The following is a 21,816-nucleotide window of genomic DNA, read 5'->3' as shown; positions in this document are numbered from 1 at the left end:
CTCCATTCTCCCCCTCTTCCTCTTTTAGGATTCAGGAGAAATGAATGCAGAGCCATAGAAACTCCTGCATTATTTCTATAGGCTAAGTGTTCCTTTAAAAGCGTTTTGCCCCTGGTGTTTCTTATCTTCCTTGGTCCCTTTGTGCTTTTGTGTTCATAGACCAAGCTCTGATTTGGAGACTGTCACAAATACTAGAAATATTTTATTTCATTCATATTCTTATAGCTTTTAAGACATAAGGGTACATACAAATGATACCCTTTTTGTGAAATAACACCTTTTGTACCTATTATTTGTGCCTTTTGCTTTCAGTCACATTTGGTAATTAGAAATCTTAGATAAATAGTAAAAAAAAAAGTTTGGTAATTAGGTCAGTGGTTCTCAACTCTAGCTATACATTAGACTGTCTGAGAAGCTTTTATTGTTTATAGGTGATAATGTTTCAGCTCATCCTACCCATATCAGCTCACTACCCCCAGAAGAACAGATTTACTTGGTTTAGGGTGGGACTGGGCATCAAGATATTTTTAATGCTGTATAATTGACAAATAACATCATATTAGTTTTAGGTATACAACATGATGATTCATTATTTCTATATATTATGAAATGATACCACATAAGTCTAGTTAACATCTATTATCACACACTGTTACAAATGTTTCCCCTTGTGATGAGAATTTTTAAGCTACTCTCTTAGCAATTTAAAAATATGCATTATTTGGGGCCTCCCTGGTGGCACAAGGGGTTAAGACCCAGCACTATGAAGCTATCCACAGCCACTGCAGCATGAGTTTGATCCCTAGCCAGAAAGGTGACCCACATGGCACAGCAGACCTCTCCTGACTAGCCTGCTGCTCCCCTCAGCAGTGTATTTCAGTTGATCTGCCTGTTCTGCTCCCCACTCTGTCTCTGGTGAATCCTCTCACCCCCCACACCTCTGGCCTGTACTCCAGTTCTTGTATGCATAAATAAATCGTAAAAAAAATGCATTCCAGTATTATTATTAACTATAATTGTCATACTGTATATTATATCCCTATGAACCTAGGAAAATATTTTTTAACTACATGATTGTACCTTTTAACTTTGTTCACCTATTTTGCCAACCCCGCACTTCCTGCCTCTGGTCACCCTAGTCTGTCCTCTGTACCTATTAGTTTGGGGGGTTTTTGTTGTGGGATTTTTGGCCTTGTTTTTCAGATTCCACATTTAAATGAGACCATATGGTGCAAGACAGTTTTTTAAAACACCATAATTTATTCTGTAGTGCAGCCAAATTAAGAACTACTCTAGATCAGTGGTTCTTAAAGTGTGTTGTCTTAGAGCAGCAGCATCAATACCACCTGGTGGAACTTGTAGAAATGTAAACTCTTGCCTACCCTAAGAAAACTGAAGCAGAAACTCTTGAGTGTGGATCCAGTAAGCTGTGTGTTAACAGGTCCCAGGTGGTTATGAAGCATGCTAAAGTTTTAGTGCCACACTAAATCATGTAAGCATTTATAGCAAATCCACATTTTACTCAAGTTTAACCTTTTAAGATGCACAAAATAACTCTGTTCCAAAATAACTCTGGACCTGAAAGTAGCTAAAGGAAGTGTGGAAAAAGAAACATAGTACAGGAGAAGTCTTTGTTGGTGAATTTCTGATCATGAGTAAAAGTGGCCATAGCAAAAAGAACTGAGAATAATCGGATGTGTTATCATTTTTTGTAACCTAAAATGTGTTATGAAAATGTATCAGTGTTTATAAATGACCATCCATTTCCACTAAGAACAGGCTATAAATGGAGGAAAGCAGAAGACAAAAGGAGCAGTATGAGTAGTAGGAAATGGCCATTGCAGAGATAGCAAGTGTAAGAAACGTGAGTCAGGAATAACCACTAAGAGTGCAATAGCCATGTTGGACAAAGAGGCAAAATCTACTCAGATAGCAGTGACATTAAAGGTATAGACCTCTTTAGAACATGTAGTGGTTTGTGGAGCTATGGAACAACTGATCATCTACAATTCCCTGCCTTAGATTTGACGAGTTCAGAAGTGCAGTGCAACAGAGAGTGGGCCATGGAGTCAGACTGCTTTGGTTAAAGCCAGTTTTACCATGATACTCTGGACTATTAACTTAACTCAGCTAAGCCTTTGTTTCTTCAGTTGGGAAATCACCTGTCTTAGGGTTGCCTAGATGAAACAAAACATGTGTAAGGTGCCTGATGGACAATTAGTTTCAGTAAACTTTACAAAAATTTTACTGTGATAAAAATACACATAAATTTTTCTATTTGTGATACTGTGCAACCAATAGCACTCTCTGGTTTCAGAACATTTTTAACACTTCAGAAGGAAATCCCGTGCCTATGAAGCAGTCACTCTCCATTTCACCTTCTTCCTAGCTCTTGCCAATCAATCTTCTGCTTTCTGTCTCTGTGGATGTGCCTATTTTGAAAATTCCATAAAAATGAAATAATATAATATGTGACCTTTCATATATGGCTTTTTTCGCTTATAATATTTCCAAGATTCATCCATATTATTACAGTAATGCATGGTTTAACAATGTTTCAGTCAGTATGGACACAGCCTGGGCATGTAATAGACATTATTGAGTAGGTTTGTGTATTTACACTATATCACCTTCACACACAAAAAAGAAGTTACCTAACCATGCATTTTTCAGAACTTTTTCCCACAGTTAAGTAATATATGATTGTACTTACTCACTTTTTATGACTGAATAATATTCCATTGTACAGATATACCACATTTTGTTGATTCGTTAATCCATTGGGTTCTTTCTTCTTTTTGGCTATTTTGAAAAATGTTGCTATGGAATTTCATATACACATTTTTGTTTCAACACCTGTTCTCATTTTTGGGGTTACATACTCACAGAAGTGGAATTGCTGAGTCATTTGATAATTCTCTTTTAACATTTTTTAGCAAATATCAGACTTTTCCACAACAGCTGCACAATTTTACATTCTCACCATCATTGTATGAGGAGGACTTTAACTACATCTTCACCAACACAAAGTTTAATGACCACTTTTTAAATTTTATGCATCAAGTAACTTTAAAAATTATATTGATTAGGGACATAGACTTTTTTAGGGTAATGGTTCTTCATCAGATGTTCACATAATAATAATTACTGTGACATTCTAAATATACTCACAGCCAGGAACGTCCCTACATTTCCTGAATGGAAGTCTCCAGAGGTTAAAACAAATACAGAAATAATATTCCTCTTTAAGGAAACCATTGCCTAAGATAGTGGTGCTCAACATTTGGTCTGAGGATCCCTAAAACCCCCTTCATCCTTTCAGGGGAATCCCTTGAAATTAAAACTATTTTCATAATAGTACTAAAATAGTGTTTGTCATTTCATTCTCTTCTAAGTGAACAGTGAAGTTTTCCAAAGCTTTCATGATGTGATAACACAGCAGATTGAATGCATAAGCAGGTATGAGAATCCAGCTACCTTCTATTAAGCCAAATAGCAAAGAGATTTATAAAAATGTAAAACAGTGCCACTCCTTTTTGTGAATTTATTTTAAAATATTATTTAGGAGATATGATGGGCTTATTGTTATTTTTGAATGATTAAGTGTTTTAAAATGTCTTTGTTTCAGTAGTAAATATTGGTAGATATGATCTACATAAACAAAATCTCTTTGAGATCTATAATAATTGAAAGTATAAAAAGGCTTTGAGACTAACCAAACAAGCACTGTAGATCTTTGGAAAGGAAGGAGACAAAAGAATGTATCCATTTGTTGAATGCTTACCATACACTTACCATAAAGCTAAGCTTTTTATATCTTTTGTTTCAATTTATCTTTGCAGTCACCCCACAATATATGTATACTTAACTCCATTTTCACATGGTAAAATTTAGTCTCTAAGAAGTTAACTTTGCTAGCTCATAAGTGGAGGTGGCAGAATTTCAGTTTAGGTCTTTAGAAAACAATCTCTTAACCACTTGCCACACCTTAAAAAAGTAAGGGTCATGTGTACAGAAAATGAGCCCAGGAAATTATTGGAAGTTCAATGCCATAATGACTCATCTACCTCTATAGTATCAGACTTCAGAAAAGATAACCCTTGGTATCTTTGTAGACACAAATACCATATAAATACCATGGTGCATATCCATGAAAAAATACTCACATGTTATTCTCTTTTAGAGATCCTCTGCACAAAGACTAGTAAATATGAGAACTATAAAGAGGGATAATCTAGGCGTGACTATAGATGCAGCTGACAAAATATACACTTTTTTTCCATATTTCCTACTGCCTTGCTTTTTATTTATTTTTAAAATATTAATTATTTTTTTCTTACATTGTTGTAGTTCCCATAGTTCTCCCACCATCATATCACCCATGACCCATCATATATATTCCCTGTGTTCTTCCCTCCCGTTTTCCCCCCCCCACCACCCCATCATTTGCTGTATGCCTCCATAGTCAGCTTACTAGTTTTGACTTTCTCTTGACCTTTCATTTGGTTTCTTTATATTCCACATATAAGTGAACCATCTAGTATTTATCTTTTTCCTTCTGACTAATTTCAGCTAGTATAATCCCTTCCAGTGCCATCCATGTACCTGCAAATGTCATTTTTTGATAGCTGAGGCCTTTTTGATAGCTAAATAATATTCCATTGTATAAATATACCACAACTTTTTGATCCATTCATCTATTATGGGGCATTTAGGTTGTTTCCATATCTTGGCTATTATAGATAGTGCTGCAATAAACATAGGAGTGCAGGTTTCCCTTCAAATTAGTGTTTTTGTGTCCTTTGGATATATTCCTAGGAGTGGAGTTGCTGGATCATATGGTAAATCCATTTTAGTGTTCCAAGGAACCTCCACACAGCTTTCCATAGTGGCTTGACCAGTTTATATTCCTACCAGCAGTGTAAGAGGGTTCCTTTATCTCCACATCCTTCCCAGCATTTGGTGACAAAGCATACACTTATTTTGAGAGGTGATTTTAGTGTCTTGCTAAGGACAAGGATACATATTCAGGTAGAATTATCAGCAAATTGTGACTGTATAAAAAAAAGTTATTTTTTAAGACCTCATTTCCAGTCAGTCTGTCCTCTGAAGAGTCTATACACTGCAGGAATGCTGATGTAGCAATAGTTGTAAGTTGCTGGGATCTACCCTAACAGAAGCCAAAGAATCAGGTGCTGCTTTGTTTACATAGAATAAGACTTCAGGCAACTTCTTTCATGTGGTAATATTGTAGTTTCTCAAAAAATAAAATTTTGCTGGTTAGAGAAGTTTGCCTGATTTAGTCATTTTCAAAGATTTGCTTATTGCTACAGTAATAAGAACTATAATATGTGGGGAGTCACTTTTTAAAAAGCTGATTCTGTTATTTCCTGCTGCATTCTGTGAAAAAAATTGTTTTGGAGAATAGCTTAACTTTTGCTTAGTAATTAATACTCTGTTTATCATGTTCCTCTTCTTACTCCTCTGTCCTCACCCCTGTCCCAGTGCTGTTTCAAAGATTCAGTTTGGGAATCAGCACATTTTACAGAAAATAAGTTATTTGCTTGATTGACAAATATTAATTGCCTACTGTGTATTGAGCACTGGATTAAGGCTGAGGATACTATAATGAACAAAAATGATAAGGTCGTTTTCATAAACGCATGACATTTACAATCTAATGAAAGAGATGGACATTAAACAAATCATCACATCCATAACTGTGAGCTGTTTTATTTTGAATGGTGCTGTGAACAGAAGTGCATAGTGTTATTAAAGGGCCTAACTGGAGAATGGCTCTAGGAAGGTTAGTAGAAGACTCAACTAAAGTGGAGTAGGGGAGGTATGAGTTGTTTGTAACTAGTGTAAGGTTGACCAAGGTGATAGATCTGTTTCTAGAGCTAAGAGAAGTCTAGGCAGGAGAAATAAATTTGTGAATTGTATGCCAGTAGTTAGTTAATTGAAATTGTTGGCTGAGAGGAGATCATTTAGAGAGAGTATACAATGAGAAAAGAAGAGGATTTAGAAGTTTTAAGGAATTACTAATGTTTAATGAACTAAAATAGAATGTAGCAGAGCAAGCTAAAAAGAAGGAAAACTAGGAGAATCAGCATTAAATGCTTGAAGAGAGCATTACAAGGTGTATCTAGTAAATCTAGACACCATACCATGGCTTACAAGGAAGTCCTTATGTGTTCTGATCCCCTCTTACTTCTTTAACTTTATCTCTTACTGTCATCTTGCTGCTGGCCTACTTTTGTTCTTTAAACCCATCAGTCTCTTTCCTACTTCAGATCACAAGTGCTTGGTGTTCCTTTCACTAGAATGTTGTTCCCACAGTTCAAATGTCATTTCCTTTGGGATTTCTGTCAGATGCCATCAAACTTTGAATTTTATTATATGGTTAAGAATAAATTTTGCTTGAGCTTCACATTCAAATTCAAATGAAATATTAAGATTGTTAAAATTAATTTTGGGCCTCCCCTGGTGGCGCAGCGGTTGAGCGCTGGGCTGCTAGGCTGCCCACAGCCTCTGCAGCGCCCGGTTCATTCCCCGGCTGCCGGCGAGGGCCCCCCCCCCAAAAAAAAAAGAAGAAAATTAATTTTGCAGAAATGTTCAGCAATAACAGTAAAGAAGAATTTTTAGATTTTAGAGTCCATCCTTCCTAGGAGATTTTGATATAAGTTGATATACTGCTGGGAGCTATGTCTCTTTCATACCCTTCCTCTGAGTATATTGCAAGGTGGCTAGAGGTTAGGGGGAGCTAAAAGGAGGAACCAGGAGTGTACTCTCTTAGGCATAATGAATGACAAATATCACAGCATAATGATAATTTCATGGGTACAAAGCACTAGAAAAGTAAATCGCCATTTTTAACAATTTGAAAACTGCTTGACAAAGACTGTTTTAAAACTCAGTTTAAAGCTATCTGTGAGTTCACATCTGTCCACTGAACATTTACTGGACTAACAGTATAGAAGTGTTAGGAGGGTGGAAGAGTTTGGAGAAAGAGGCTGATGCACCTCATGCTGAATAAGTTCTTCCCCAGCTAAAGAACAGCAACTCTTCTGTCAAAATATCAAGACTAGCTCCTAAATTTCAGGACCAGAAAGAATAAATAGCCCAGCACCAGTGACCATTTTATATTAATCCACTTGCCAACTCAGGGCTTCATAAAATCCCCACACAAGGAAGAAAATGACCTTCATAGAACTTTTTTTTTTTTTTGGTAACTTTACTTTTTCATTTTTTAAAAAAGCCATTTTTGTAGCTATCTTGGCTGAAGTGTATTGAATGTACTTTTGTTATCTTAAACATCAACTACAAGCTCATGAACTTTCCTTATATAGCTTTCCCCTCTCCATAATTTGGCACAAGAATGCTTTTTACTGCTGAGTGTTTTCCTTTTCTGCTGGTCTCTTCTCACAGCAGTACTGGCCTTTCACCTGATTTTGTATCTTATTTTAGAAATGGCCATATTCTCAGATCTTATTTATAATGTTGGTTGGTCTAAGCCTTGCTGCAAATGGCTTTTATATCTGAGAGTAAAAGGAGAAATCAGCATATATTAAAATAAGAGTCATTTCACATGGATCTAGACACAAAGTTATTATTTAAAAAAAAATACTAGAGTTATTGCCAAGTTGTCTTACTTCCCCCTCCTATAAGAATTTGAAGACCAGGCAGGCTATATGGCTTGCTAAAAGTTACAAAATAATGATGAGAATTTACTCTCATTATTTACATTGAGGCAAAATATCCTAAAGAGCTGTGATTTTAACACAAAGTAAATAAGCTTATGGAAAGGAAATACACCAACTACTTACCCTAGTTATGCTTGAGAAGGGGACATGTATTACAAACTTTTCTTACAATTTTGGGGGTCTGTCAATATTTAATTATGAGCATCATTATTTGTCTCTGATCATCAAAGTCAGATCCAGATTTTAATCTCGATTGCACCACTTACTAGGCTATGACTCTTTGACTTTTGGGGAAATTTTTTAACCTCCCCAAACTTCCATTTCTACCCTGAAAAATAGATGTAACAGTACATAGCTTGTTAATGTATGTGTAGTTCTTATATCTAATCCCTGGCCCCCAAGGAACACTTGCTAATGATAACCACTATCAATGCTACTACTACTGCCACAGATTAATTCCTAATAAAACACTGGACACTGAAACTGGGGCATCATTATTGAATGACTGAAATATTCATCTACTTAAATACAGGATGCTAAGTTAGGTCTTTCAGCGTACCTTCCAACTCATTTTATCTTTGTTATTTTTTAATGATAGCCTTTTGTTTAATACAAGTTGTCTGACAGTACTTGTGTATGTGTTTAATATTTTTTCAATTGAGATAACATTGATTTACAGCACTGTATATGATATATGGGTACAGGTACATACTTCTTTAGATGTATGTTTTACCCACCACCAAGGCATAAATTTCTAGGGTTTGTTTTGGTTTAGTTTTGCCTCTTCCTTTCTTTTGTTTATTTATATTATACATAGAAGTGAAGTCATCCAGTATTTGTCTTTGTCCTTATGACGTATTTCACTTAGCATAAACCTCCCCCCACCATCCATCCATGTTATAGCAAATGGCAAAATGTCATCTCTTTTAACAGCTGAATAGTATTCCATTGGGTATGTATGCCACATCATTTTTATCCACGCATCTGTGGTTGGACACTTGGATTGTTTCTGTAACTTGGCTATTGTAAATAGTGCTGCATTAAATACAGGGAACACTAATTCCTTTTGAATTAAGTGTTTTTTCATTCTTTGGATAAATACCAAACAGTGGAATTGCTGGATCATATCATGTATTTATTTTTAACATTTTTGAGAAAATTCCATACTGTTTTCCACAGGAAGCACCATGGCCATAATTTTTACTTATCCCATTAGAATAGTACTTATTTTTAGGGTAACCTCACCTAGAACCTGATGCTTACTATAATCAAAATGAAAATCCCTGATCCCCCTCTCTGTTTTATACTTGGAAGCTTGTCCTGCACTGCTAGGAAAATTATTCATCATTATTAAATTCAAAAATCCCTATTGTTACTCATCTTGGCACACCCAGCAGAATCGCCATGGGAAAAACAGGTACTTTGTGACTTGAATTTGTAGGGGTTTTTTTAAGAAATTGTCACCTTTTTTCCCCTTACTTAGTACCTTGATACAAATAACATGTCTCTTTCAAATAGCAATCCCATTAGTCTCCCTTGTACTTCAGGAAGATAATGGCCCATTTCTTGGAAGTCTCCCTCAGAGCCCCCGAAATAAATTCCATTTATACCAATAGTTTCTGTTTATGCCCTGGAAAAAATCTCAGTAAAATATATGTGTATAAATTCTTGTATTTATCATATTCGTATATCATATATATTATATAATATAGCATATAATGTACATTATATATCATAATTCATATATCATATATATGTGATATCTTGTGATGCAGTACCAGAAATAAATATGACTTTATTGTAAACTCAAGGTTTTGTAATTTTCAGACCTTTTGTTTGGGACACACCCAAGTTGTTTGGCCTGTTTTAGGTACTAAGGACCACTGTAAGATATATATGAGTATTTTTCTGTACTTTATTTGTAATGTTACTATTTGTGAGGATGTTGTGCTTTTCTAGTTTGCAACTGAGGAAGCCTGTCATCATCATTAGTACTCATTCATTCAACATGCGCACCTGTTTTAGCTTAGGCACTGGATCTGCAAATATGAATAAAACATGATCCCTGCTCTGGAAAACTTCATGGTTTATTGAGGGAAAAAGATACTGTAATACATAATTATACTTCAAAGTGATACATTGTATATAATATATATAAATATATGAGCAAACTGTTATGTATAAAAGGGGGTGCAAGAAATTTGGACTATATGGTAAGGTTACAAAGAGAAAGTGACTTTTGAGCCAAATCTTGAAGGATAGATGGGGATTGCCATTTAGAGAAAAAGGAACAGGGAATGGACATTACAGAGAAGGGAACTGCCTATGCAAAGACCTAAAGGCATGAGGAAGCATGTAGAGTAAGAGGGGTATCTTCAGTCTAGCTGGAGAAAAAGCCTGTGTGAAGGACATTTATCAAAATTAAGAATTAGAGTTTATGCCCTGGGAGCTTGTCCTTGAGTAGTGGGTAATCATTAAAGATTTATATTTATATATATATATATATATTTTTTTTTTTTAAGATTTATTTTTATTTATTTATTTATACAAGCACTGGGTAGTCAGAAGTGCGGGAGGGTGAGAGAATTCACCAGAGCCAGAGCAGGGAGCAGAGCAGGCAGAAGGATGGAAGTACACTGCTGAGGGGAGCAGAGGGCGGCAGGAGAGGTCTGCGCTCCATGTGGGACCCTCCTCTGGTGGCCGGGGAGCATCCAGGGATCGAACCAGTGCCACAGAGGCTGCGGGCAGCCTCGCAACCCAGCGTTCAACCGCTGCGCCACCGGGGAGGCCCAATCATTAAAGATTTTTAACCTCATAATCAGATTTAAGTTCCGATTGAGTTTGAAAATCATAGTAGTTTGGGATTGAAGGAAGAAAGATAAGTGACAGACACAGTTAAAAAACTGCTCTACAAAAAAGTTGCCAGAGGGGAAAGGTGATGGGAAGTGAAAAATTCCACTGGTTCCAGATGGAAACTAGACTGTTGGTGGAGATGATATTGTTGTGGTGTGAAAAAAATAATCCTGCTCCCCTCTGTGTTCTTCTAGGCTAACAAATAGTCAAATATACATTAGGCAGATGGATAAGAAGAAATGCCAAGGAAAAGTTGAAAAATGACATGTATATGTTCTGTATATAGGAGAAAGACCCAACGTGACTTAGTAATTCACCTACGTGGCCTTGATGCCATCTTAAATAGCTTAGCTAAGACAAGACAGGTTAGTGGTCAGAAAGAGGAAGTTAGAGCATTTATCTGGAAAACAAAAGCATGCTGATTAAAGTTCTGCCTTCTCACCTAAAGATATGAGGAAAGAAGTTTACACATATATTTCAAAAGCAGCATCCACCCAGTCTTAAGAGCCTCTCCTATGAAATAAACCTCTTGCCAGAGAGACAGGTTTTGCTCCCCTATAATATACAGATATCAAATTATAATGCTGTACAACTGAAATCTATATAATACTGTAAATCAGTCCTTCAATTAAAAAAAATGACCTTGTTTTCCAAGAAATTCGCAGCAGTTTATGCTAAGACAGCAGCTGTGGAGATAAAGAGAAATCTCTGGACTTGAGAGTTTTGCTAGGTATGAACAATAGATTATTGTGATCATGTGATAGGGTAATGGGGACTGTTGAGGGCTGGGAGATCTTTTCAGGAACACTCTAGTAGGTAGGCAATCTGGATCTGAATCTTGGGAGGGAGGTCACCATAAGTAATATTTTTTTAGTTCTTACTGTTTATTTTTCCATGAAAAGCAAAGATTCTCAAAGGTTAACTGATCATGGTCTCAGGAAGATGACTGTATGCCCCAAACAAATTCCTGAGCTTCTTAACTAGATCTTAACTAAAATGGCCTTTTGAAGGAAAAAAATAAATTTCTTGATTTCCACTATAGTTTACTATTTCATTTCCTAGAGTATCTTCACTTAAAAGTAAAAAAAAACTAGTATATGTCTCCACAGTACATATATTTTCTGATCTCAATGTTATTTGACTGGCGATAGACAAATGAAGACTACTCAGAATAATAGTAGAGCTCCCAAACGTCTTATTTTATTCTAGTAAAACCTTAAAATTCAAAGATTAGGGAGTTCTTAAGAAAGATTTGTTAATATATGTTTGATCTAACTCATTTGTTGCCCTTCTTCCATGTGAAAGAGACTACAGGTGTTCCAGAATGAAGGTGTGATAGCCATTTCTCTGCAGGAATTTGTCTATCTGCCTGTATAATTTAAGCCTTGCTAGTGTTCAATGGTCCATTGGGTTGTTTGAAACTATATTTAATTTCAAACCATGCTGATTTCTAGTTGTCTTTTGTTATTCACTTCTAGTTTAATGGCATTGTTGTCAGAGATGATATACTTCATAATTTTTTTTGAAATTTTGAATTTTTTTGTTGATAACTTGTTTATTACCCAGTATATGTTTGATTTTTTTTTAAACTTTTTTTTAAAGATTTATTTATTTATACAAGCACTGGGTACAGTCAGAAGCGTGGGAGGGTGAGAGAATTCATCAGAGCCAGAGCGGGGAGCAGAGCAGGCAGAAAGACCAAAGCATACTGCTGAGGGGAGCAGCGGGCGGCAGGAGGGGTCTGCGCGCCATGTGGGACTCTCCTCCGGTGGCGGGGGAGCAGCCGGGCATCGAACCAGTGCCGCAGAGGCTGCAGGCAGCTTCACAACCCAGCGCTCAACCCCTGCGCCACCGGGGAGGCCTCCTATATGTTTGATTTTTATAAATGTTCTATATATTAAAATATATTCTGTAGTTCTATATATGTTCAATTAGTAAAATCAATTAATTGTGCTATTCAAATTTCTATATCCTTACTGAATTTTTGTCTGCTTGTTCTATCAATTACTGACAGAAATGTGTTAAATATCTTCCAATGTTTGTGGAATTGTTTATTTCTCCTTCTAGCCTTGTGAAGAGTTTGCTTTAAAGATTTGTTTGTTTTTTTATTTAAAAAGTAATCCTGCAGTAATTTAGAAATGTTTTCCATTTGGATGATTGGTTGGTAATCCTTGAAAATGAAGAATAAAATAGATAATTCTTCAAAATCTACCTTTAACCTCAGATTTCAGGGGTCTGTCAGCATGAACCACTTGGTGGGTAGGAAGGATTTGAGTAGACTTTGAACAAGGCAAATTACCATCCATATGGAATAATCTTTTTTCACACATATAAAAAAAATTAACACACCCTATTCACAAGAAATTCTTGTTTTAACTGATACTATTTAGAGTCTCCAGGTGACTGTGGTCTTTCTCCTTACTCTTTTCCTGATTGCCATGAAATGTAGTTCCCTGCTATTTATGGCAGCTGCAGTAGAATGAACCAGAAGTGATTATAATTCTATATTTAGTAAGCCATAGGGTTTGTAAAGCATCTGCAAATTCCTTTAGGATAAAATGGTTTCTATAAATGTGACATTTTTATTGAAACTGTTATCATCACCCGTTAGAGAAATGTATGTGTGGATTTGTGGACAAGACAGAGGCACAAAACTTTTTCTTAAGAGCTCGTTGAGTAGTTTAAATACTTAAAATTAATCATGTGAATCCTGTTTTTTACACTCTTACTCTTGAATTGCAGAGCTTTTACCCAAGTGTTTACCTTTGGTCCAACATTCCGAGCAGAGAATTCTCAGAGCCGGAGACACCTGGCAGAGTTTTATATGGTGGAAGCAGAAATTTCTTTTGTTGAGAGCCTTGGCGATCTCATGCAGGTAGGTACACAAGTTTTAAAGTACTTTCTAAGTATCAGGCATCTGTGACATTAAAATACTTCAGTCTACATTTTCACCTCAGACATCTATGCATGACAGATGTCCATAGAATGAAGAAAGTGGAGAACTATTTACTTAATAAACATCTGAAATAAAATAGTCTGAATGCCTTTAGTGTAATAGTTTAAAGGACAAGAGTCAGACAGATTTAAATTCACATCCTACCTCTGCCATTAACTTAGTTAAGATGTTACCTAACCTTAGTTTATTCAGCTTCCTTACCTGTAATGAGAATACCAACACCTATTTCATATGTAACATAAAACACCTTGTATGGAATCTGACACATAGCGGACTCAATAAACAGTAGTTCGTGTTATGTGCTAGACAAATAAATAGAACGTCTTTCTAGTGAGAGAAACATCTGTATAGCTGTATTAGAAAGAGCCACAGAAACTGTCAGAGCTCTGTTTGGGGGCACGGGGTAAGGCTAGCGAGGAAGGAGGATCTTGTATTTAAATGCCATGCTAGGGAGTTTGAACTTTATCTGAAAGATAATGGAGAAAGAGTTCTCAGTTGGGAAAGGTCATGGTCAGAGTTACATTTTAGAAATGCTCTCTAGCAGCAGTATGAAGAATGATTTAGAGGAAGATAAAAATAGGAGCTGCGGCCCTTATAGGAGGCTCTGGTCATAATCCAAATAGAGCACACAGCTCTGGAGTTGGCTGGACCATAATTTAATTCTCAGCTCTACCGCTTACTCATTATGTGACCTTTGGCGCTGGACTTAATGGGAATAGTAATTCCTACTTCATAGGGTAGGGTAGTTCAGAGCATTGGAAATAATATATATAGTGCCTAGGGCATACTCCACATTATTTAGTAAATACTCAGAAATTATTAACTCTTGTTATTAATTTTCTATCCAATACCATTTTGGTTAGTATCTTAGTTTCAGTTTGTAATTGATGTTTATCTTAGCAGTTCTCAACTTTCTTTTCTATTAATTTATGTATCATACCACTCTTATTTACCCAGTAAATGAATCTATTCCACCCAAAATATAAATGTCACATATGTACCAACTAGAATGGACTGTTTATTTTATTATCCTCATTGGGTTGACTTTCCTAATAAATAAACCTTAAAGGAAAGTTATGTGCAAAGGACTATGAGGACATGTTCTCGAGAACAACACCTCTAAGAAAAGGAAGAAATCAGCATTCGGCTAAGGGAAAAGTTGAACTGTGATATATTTACAAAGGCTTTAGGAAGTTCTTTGAGAAATTTTGGAGCTGGGATGGGCCTTCACAGTTATCCCATAGGAAGGCATAATTCTTCATTTCTCGGGAATAAATGCCCAATAGTATTCTTCCTGGGTCATATGATAGTTACATACTGAGTTTTATAAGAATCCATTAAGCTATTTTCCCTAGACTGTTCCACCAGCAATGTCTGAGGGACCCAGTTTTGGCACATCCTCATCAGTATTTGGTGTTTTCACTTTTTTATTTCAGTCTGACAAAGTATCTAGTAGTATCTCATGGTTTTAATTTGCATTTCCTTGCTAGCTTATGATGTTGAACATCTTTTCACTCATTTGTCATCTGTATATCCTCTTCAGTGAAATATCAGCCCATGTCTTTTGTTCATTTCCTATATGGATACAAATCCCATATCAAATATATGATTTGTAAAAGTATTCTGACATGCTGTGACTATTTTTTCATGTCCTGATGGTGTCCTTTGAAGTACGAAAGTGTTAAATTTTGATAAGCTTACCTGTACTTATTTTGGGATCACTTTTATTTTGGGTATCATGGGTAAGAAAATATTGCCTACCCAAGGGTCACAAAGATTCAGTCTTATATTTTCTTATATTTTCTCTAAGAGCTTCATAGTTTAGCTCTTTCATGTAGGTATATGATTCATTTTAAGTTAATGTTTGTGCATGATACGTGGCAAGAATGTCATTACATCTTCTGCATATGAATATCAAGTTGTTCCAGCACTATTTGTTGTAAAAACTGTTGTATTCCATTTAATTGTCTTGGCACACTTGTTGAAAATCAACTCTTGACAAATGTAATTATTTCTGCACTCTCAGTTTTGTTATGCTAGTATCACAGTTTTGATCACTGTATCTTTTCATATCTGTTTAATTTTATTAATGATATTTTCTGTGTGGTTGTTTCATTAATGATAACCATATGGTTAGATTAATATTATTTGACCTTTATAATATTATAATATTATTTAACCATCACAGTATCTTTTCATATCTGTGTAATTTTATTAATGATATTTTCTGTATGGGTGTTTCATTAATGATAATCATATGGTTAGATTAATATTATTTGACCTTTATAATATTATAATAATATTATTTGACCATATAATTTGGCTTTTGGCTTCTATCTCTGAGTTTTTTTGTTTTGTTTTTCTTTTTAGTGCTTGCTTTTGGAATTGTGTATATAACATTTCATACTCCACTTAATATTTTACCACTTCAAGTAAAAGAAAGGCTTTGCCATTATGTTTTTCTGTCTATCTTGCAGGTGTATTACCTCATACAGTTTACATACACTGTGTGTAATACATTGATTATTACATCATGTATTAGTTTCCTGTAGCTGCCATAGCAAATTACCATAAACTAGTGTCTTAAAGCAACACCAATTTACTATCAGATAATTCTGGAGGTTAGAAATCTAAAATTGGCTTTACTGGACTAAAATTAATGTCACCAAGGTTGCAATCCTTCCAGACACTCCAGGAGAGAGTTCAGTTCCTGGCCTTTTCCTTGTCTTGGGGACCCATAAGACCAACAATGTATCATTTTCACATCTCCCTGTTTCTTTCACTCATGCCTCCCTCTTTCACTTAAAAGGATCCTATAGTTAAATTATTCCCACCCAATTAATGGGGAAGAATCTCCCCATCCCAAGATCCTTAACGTGTTACACCTGCAAAGTTTCTTTTGCCATATAAGGTAACATCTTCCCGGTTCTGGGACTTAAAACATGACATTTTGGGGGAAGAGGGTATTATTCAGTCTATCACAGTCCACATATCACTGAAAACTTCTTGGACAATGTTTTAATTTTTGCTTTAAAAATCATAAATATTTAAAGAATTTGAGGAGAGGAAAATTGTCTATTATCATTATCTACATAGTTACTATTTCTATTACTCTTCCTTCCACTTCCAGTTCCCCTCTGGTATCATTTTCCTTCAGCCTAAAGAATTTTCTTAAGTATTTGTTTTATGATCATTTGGGCTGGCAATAAATTCTTTTAGATTTTCTTCATCTGGGAATTTTTTTTTTTAAGATTTTTTTATTTATTTATACAAGTACTGGGTACAGTCAGAGCACGGGAAGGTGAGAGAATTCACCAGAGCCAGAGTGGGGAACAGAACAGGCAGACTGACGAAGTACACTGCTGAGGGGAGCAGTGGGCGCAACAGGAGAGGTCTGCACGCCATGTGGGACCCTCACCTGGCGGCGGGGATCAAACAGGCACTGTAGAGGCTGCTGGCAGCTTCGCAACCCAGCGCTCAACTGCTGCACCACCGGGGAGGCCCTGAGAATTTTTAAAAAATTTTATTATCATTCCTAAAAGTTATTTCCACTGGATATATAATTTGGGATTAATAGTTCTTTTCTTTCAGTACATTGAAGATATTCTGCCATTTTTTGGGGGGACCTTCATGGGGTTTGTGGATAAATTCACTGTCTTTTGAATTGTTCCTCTATATGTAATGGGTCATTTTTCTCCATTTAAGAATATTTTCTGTGGGGGCCTTCCTACTGGTGCAAGGGGTTAAGACTCAAACTATGAAGCTGTCCGTAGCCACTGCAGCACCAGTTCAATCCCCGGCCAGGGAGCTACCCACATGGCACAGCAGACCTCTCCTGACTCGCCCGCTGCTCCCCTCAGCAGTGTATTTCAGTCAATCAGCCTATTCTGTTCCCCACTCTGTCTCTGGTGAATCCTCTCACCCCACCCCCACCCCCATCTCTGGCCTATATCCCGGTTCTTGTATGCATAAATAAATCTTTTTTTAAAAAAAGAATTTTTTTCTGTATCTTTGTTTATTGGCAATTGAATCATGATGTGTCTAGGTATGATTTTCTTGGGTTTATCCAATTTGTGATTTAGTAAACTCTTTAATGTATCTTTAGCCAATTTGAAGGAATTTTTAGCCATTACTTCTTTCACATTTCTTGTGTGCCAATCTTTGTCTTTTCTGCTTCTGGTACTCCATAACACAGGTTAGGTTTTTTGATATTGTACCATAGCTCTCTGGTGCTCTGTTCATTATTTATCACTCTTTTTTCTCTATGTAATTCAAAATGAATCATTTCAACTTACCTGTCTTTAAATCCACTAGTTCCATTTGTTATTATCTCCATTCTGCTCATGTGCCCATTCTGTGGTTTTTATTTAGTTATTATACTTTTCAATTCTAAAATTTTAAGCTTCTTTTCTAATTTATGTTTCTCTTTTGAGAAGGTCTAACTTTATGTTTGCCATTACCTTGTGGAGGATGGTTATGATACCTGCTTTCGTTGTCAGATACTTTCAACATCTGGGTCATCCAGGCAATTGCATGTCTTCGTTGTCTTGTCTCTTGAGGATTATCAGATTTTCCTTGCTCTTTCTATGTCCAGTAATTTGGGACAAAATGTCATGTTATATGACATTGTAATAGAGCCCTGTTAAAATTCCCTGGAAATGGTGTGTGTTGGTGTTGTTGATGTTTAACTAGTCATTAAATCTGTTTAGATTCCGACGTAAGTTCTTTGTCACTTTCTGTTGGTGTTGGCTTCTATGTCAGTTAAGTTTTCAAAGCCTCTCCTATGCTGTTTGGGACTGGTCGATGCACATGCCACTCAGCCATTAGTTTGGAAATTGCACAGTGGTTTATGTTATAATGTATTGCTTAAAGTTTGCACTTGCTTCTCTAGGCCTGGTCCTCACATGACTATTTAGGGATCAGTCCTTCTCTTAGGTCTGTTCATGCACAGAAATAGGGGGTCATCTCCTGCTCTTTGGAACTTCTCCCAAACTGGCTCTCTAAAGCGAGTTAATCTGTTCCTTGGACCAGAAAGACAGGTTTCTCTTAATTTGTCATTCCATCTAGGTGACTGTGGCCATTTTTGGGTCAAAGTGGCAGGAGCAAACAAAAAAAATAATGGGGCTTCCCCAGGTACACACTCTTCAGACAGAAAGGCCCTTTTCACAGCTCCTCTTGTTGGAGGAATGAAATTTTCTTGGAGCTTTGGGTGGTTAGGCTTCTTTCTGTTGCCCTGACAGCTCTGCTTCACCATTGGGGCTGCCTTTGGGGCAGGACCAAAAAGGAAGGGCGAAAAACATGACCCCGGGATTTCCCTACAAACACTATTCAGTCCACAGGGACTTTTTCCCAGTTCTGTGGCTAGTAACACATATCTCCCAGAATTTTTTCTTCCTGAGCCTGCTGCACAGTTTGACCTTTGAACCTTACATCAAAGCCAAGAGACAGGAAGAAACAGGAACTGAACTATAGCTCCATTATAGGTTATTTTGTAAGTATGCCAGTTCCAGTCTGCTTGCAATTGTTTACTTTTTAAGAGTCCTTAGATAGTGGCTCTTTGTATTCCGTACAGATCTTTTAGTTGTGGTTTGGTTAGAAAGACAGGTAGTTGTCAGCTTAGTCCATCTTGGCCAGCTAGAGAAGTAAAGTGGCTTATTAATATTTTACTATTCACTCTTGAAAGTATCCCAGTTGGGGGCCTCCCCTGGTGGCGCAGGCAATTGAGCGCCATGCTGTGAAGCTTCCGCAGCCTCTGCAGCCCCAGTTCAATATTGCCAGCCGACGAGGGTCCCACATGGTGCGGCAGACCTCTCCTGTCGTGCCTGCTGCTCCCCTCAGCAGTGTATTTCTGTCACTCTGGCTGTTCTGTTCCCCACTCTGTCTCTGGTGAATCCTCTCACCCTCCCGCGCATCTGGCCCATACCCCAGTTTTTGTATAAAATAGATAAATAAATCTTTAAAAAAAAAAAAAAGTATCCCAGTTGGACAATCCATTACATAGCTACACAGGGAAGACTAATTTTTGAGTTTTAATGTTAACCTCCATGAAGATGAGTAGGCCCTTACCTCAGATAAGAAGAATATTCAAATTTTGGTGTCAGTGGATTTGCTATTTACATTTTTATTTATTTGATACTCCACTGAGGAGTACTCAGGGCATACACTGTTGAAGGATTCAATTAATTGAAACATGAACTTTTCCCCTAAAAACGGGGGAAGTACCTTCCCCCAAGAGTAATCTGCTTTTCTTAACTTCCTCCCTTTTATAACATTTTGTGGAAATTATTATCTTAATGAAGAGCAATCTCTTAAATATTAAATAAGAATATTGTGGCAAGGGATAAGGTATAAGTAATTAAATATTACTGTTTTTGGTATCATTTAATATACTTTAAAATGTCAGAGGGTAATTCTAATACTTTAGTTAAGGTTCTGTTTTCTTCAAATATATTTATAGAATATAGTCTGTAGGTCAAGGTAAGAGAAGCCTATGATTTTCTCTTCACATGAAAATTTACTGCTCACAAAAGACACCAATTTAACAACCACAGTGGTCAAAGTCTTCATCGTACAGAAAGGTATATTGTCTCCCTCTACAGTGAAGGCACACTGTCCAGTCTACCTGTTCTTTATTCCTCCCAATATGCATTGGTTGGTTTTTTTTTTTTTTTTAGCAATTGAAGTCTATGACCCTTCATTAATCATTCAGTTGCTTAGTGATCTCTGTATTTTACTGCTAGGTTAAAGATGATACAACCTTAAGGTAAAAAAGTCTTTAGTCTCCTTTTGCTCATCTTTCAAGGTGTTCCTTACTACTATACAAAGTATATTTATAAATATGAAGTTTGTTCACTTAATAAATTTATTATTATATAATATAATACACATATAAATGTCTTTTATATAATATATAAATTTATTATATAAACATGAACATATTTATATATGAATATTATCTATATGAAGTTTATTTATTTAAAATAAATGTCAGTTAAATTTTTTATATATAAATATAAATATGGTTGTCAGTAATTAAGTACTATCCTATATGTGATCATGTTAAATTACTTCAGCAGACATTTATGCCCCATATTTCCAGCCTTGATAAGATATCCCAGTGATGCAGAGAACAAAGGAAGAGCTCCGGCTCTGAGGCGGTCTGTGCCTATTGAATGTGTGTATCTTCAGGAGGCCAAATATGATCACAGTAAATCCAAACGAAAAATTCTAGTCATGATTAAAAATGTCTTAGAAATATTTTCTACTTCAATCACTTACTTCTTCTAAGAATAAATTTGTCCCAAAAAAAAAAAAAAGTTTTTTCCAATGAGACTTCTGTGGATACCACTGGTATCCACAGCTTCTCTTATTTTAGGTCACAGCTTCTCTAATTTTAAAGTTTACTTTCATTTATCAATAACTAAATGAAGCATTTATCAAAGTGTCTTACTCTTCACAACCGCTAAGATTTGTTGTATGCTTCTGTGATATAAGTACCAAGCTAAGTCTTATATACATGGATTATTTTATTTTATTTTCACACCAATCCCATAATCTAGGTACTGTTATTGTACTGATTCCTTGAGTCTGATGAAATTTAGAAAGGCATCGGTTGGTGTGACCTCTTCATTTGATATCCAATTTCAATACCGTATTACAACTGTTAACAAAAGGTTCAAAGATTTTTTCTTTTTCTTTTTTACTCACTCTGAGAAGAAGTTTTGCTGCCTCCTGTAATCAGTCTGCAAAAATGAACTGACTTGCTATAGTACATTTAGGGCATAAGAAACCTGATGGTTTATAATTGCTGAATCCCAGAGAGCAACATAACTGGGACCTGAACAGTTTTTTCATATCAAGTAACTTGCCAGGCAATTCTGTGTCATTTCTCGTAGGTGATGGAGGGGCTCTTCAAGACTGCCACAATGTCGGTTCTCTCAAATTGTCCTGAAGATATTGAACTCTGTCACAAATTCATAGCTCCTGGCCAAAAGGTAATTAGTTTTCTGGATAAAGCCTAATACACCTAATCTAAATATGTTAGTTATATATGATAATTATAATTACATTTAGTAAATTTTCTTTTTTCTCTTTTCTTCCCAAGGACAGACTAGAACATATTCTAAAAAACAACTTTTTAATGTAAGTAAGGATTATACTTCTTCTGAACATTTTCATGCTTTGTCATATTTTTCACACTGTTTTGTAAATTTGTTGTTTATCACATTATACCTGTTTATATCACATTATACCTGTTTATCACATTCCCCAGACTTGAAGAAAGTCCACGTTTTAATGACTTGT

General features: G+C 36.0%; 1 protein-coding gene across 2 annotated transcripts in view; it reads left to right on the top strand.

The window, feature by feature from the left end:
• Positions 1–21,816, top strand: part of NARS2 (asparaginyl-tRNA synthetase 2, mitochondrial) — a 135,013-nt gene that overhangs the window by 76,996 nt on the left and 36,201 nt on the right. For both annotated transcript variants that reach the window (XM_037523043.2, XM_054699565.1), the window contains exons 7-9: positions 13,299–13,431; positions 21,408–21,506; positions 21,617–21,654. In XM_037523043.2, the coding sequence (XP_037378940.1) occupies positions 13,299–13,431; positions 21,408–21,506; positions 21,617–21,654 (270 nt within the window). The remainder of the gene's footprint in view (positions 1–13,298; positions 13,432–21,407; positions 21,507–21,616; positions 21,655–21,816) is intronic.

Source organism: Talpa occidentalis, unplaced genomic scaffold, assembly GCF_014898055.3.
Source record: "Talpa occidentalis isolate TD23 unplaced genomic scaffold, MPIMG_talOcc4v2.1 talOcc4.3, whole genome shotgun sequence".
Classification (NCBI taxonomy): Eukaryota; Metazoa; Chordata; class Mammalia; order Eulipotyphla; family Talpidae; genus Talpa; species Talpa occidentalis.
This window is presented reverse-complemented; position numbering and strand designations above follow the sequence as displayed.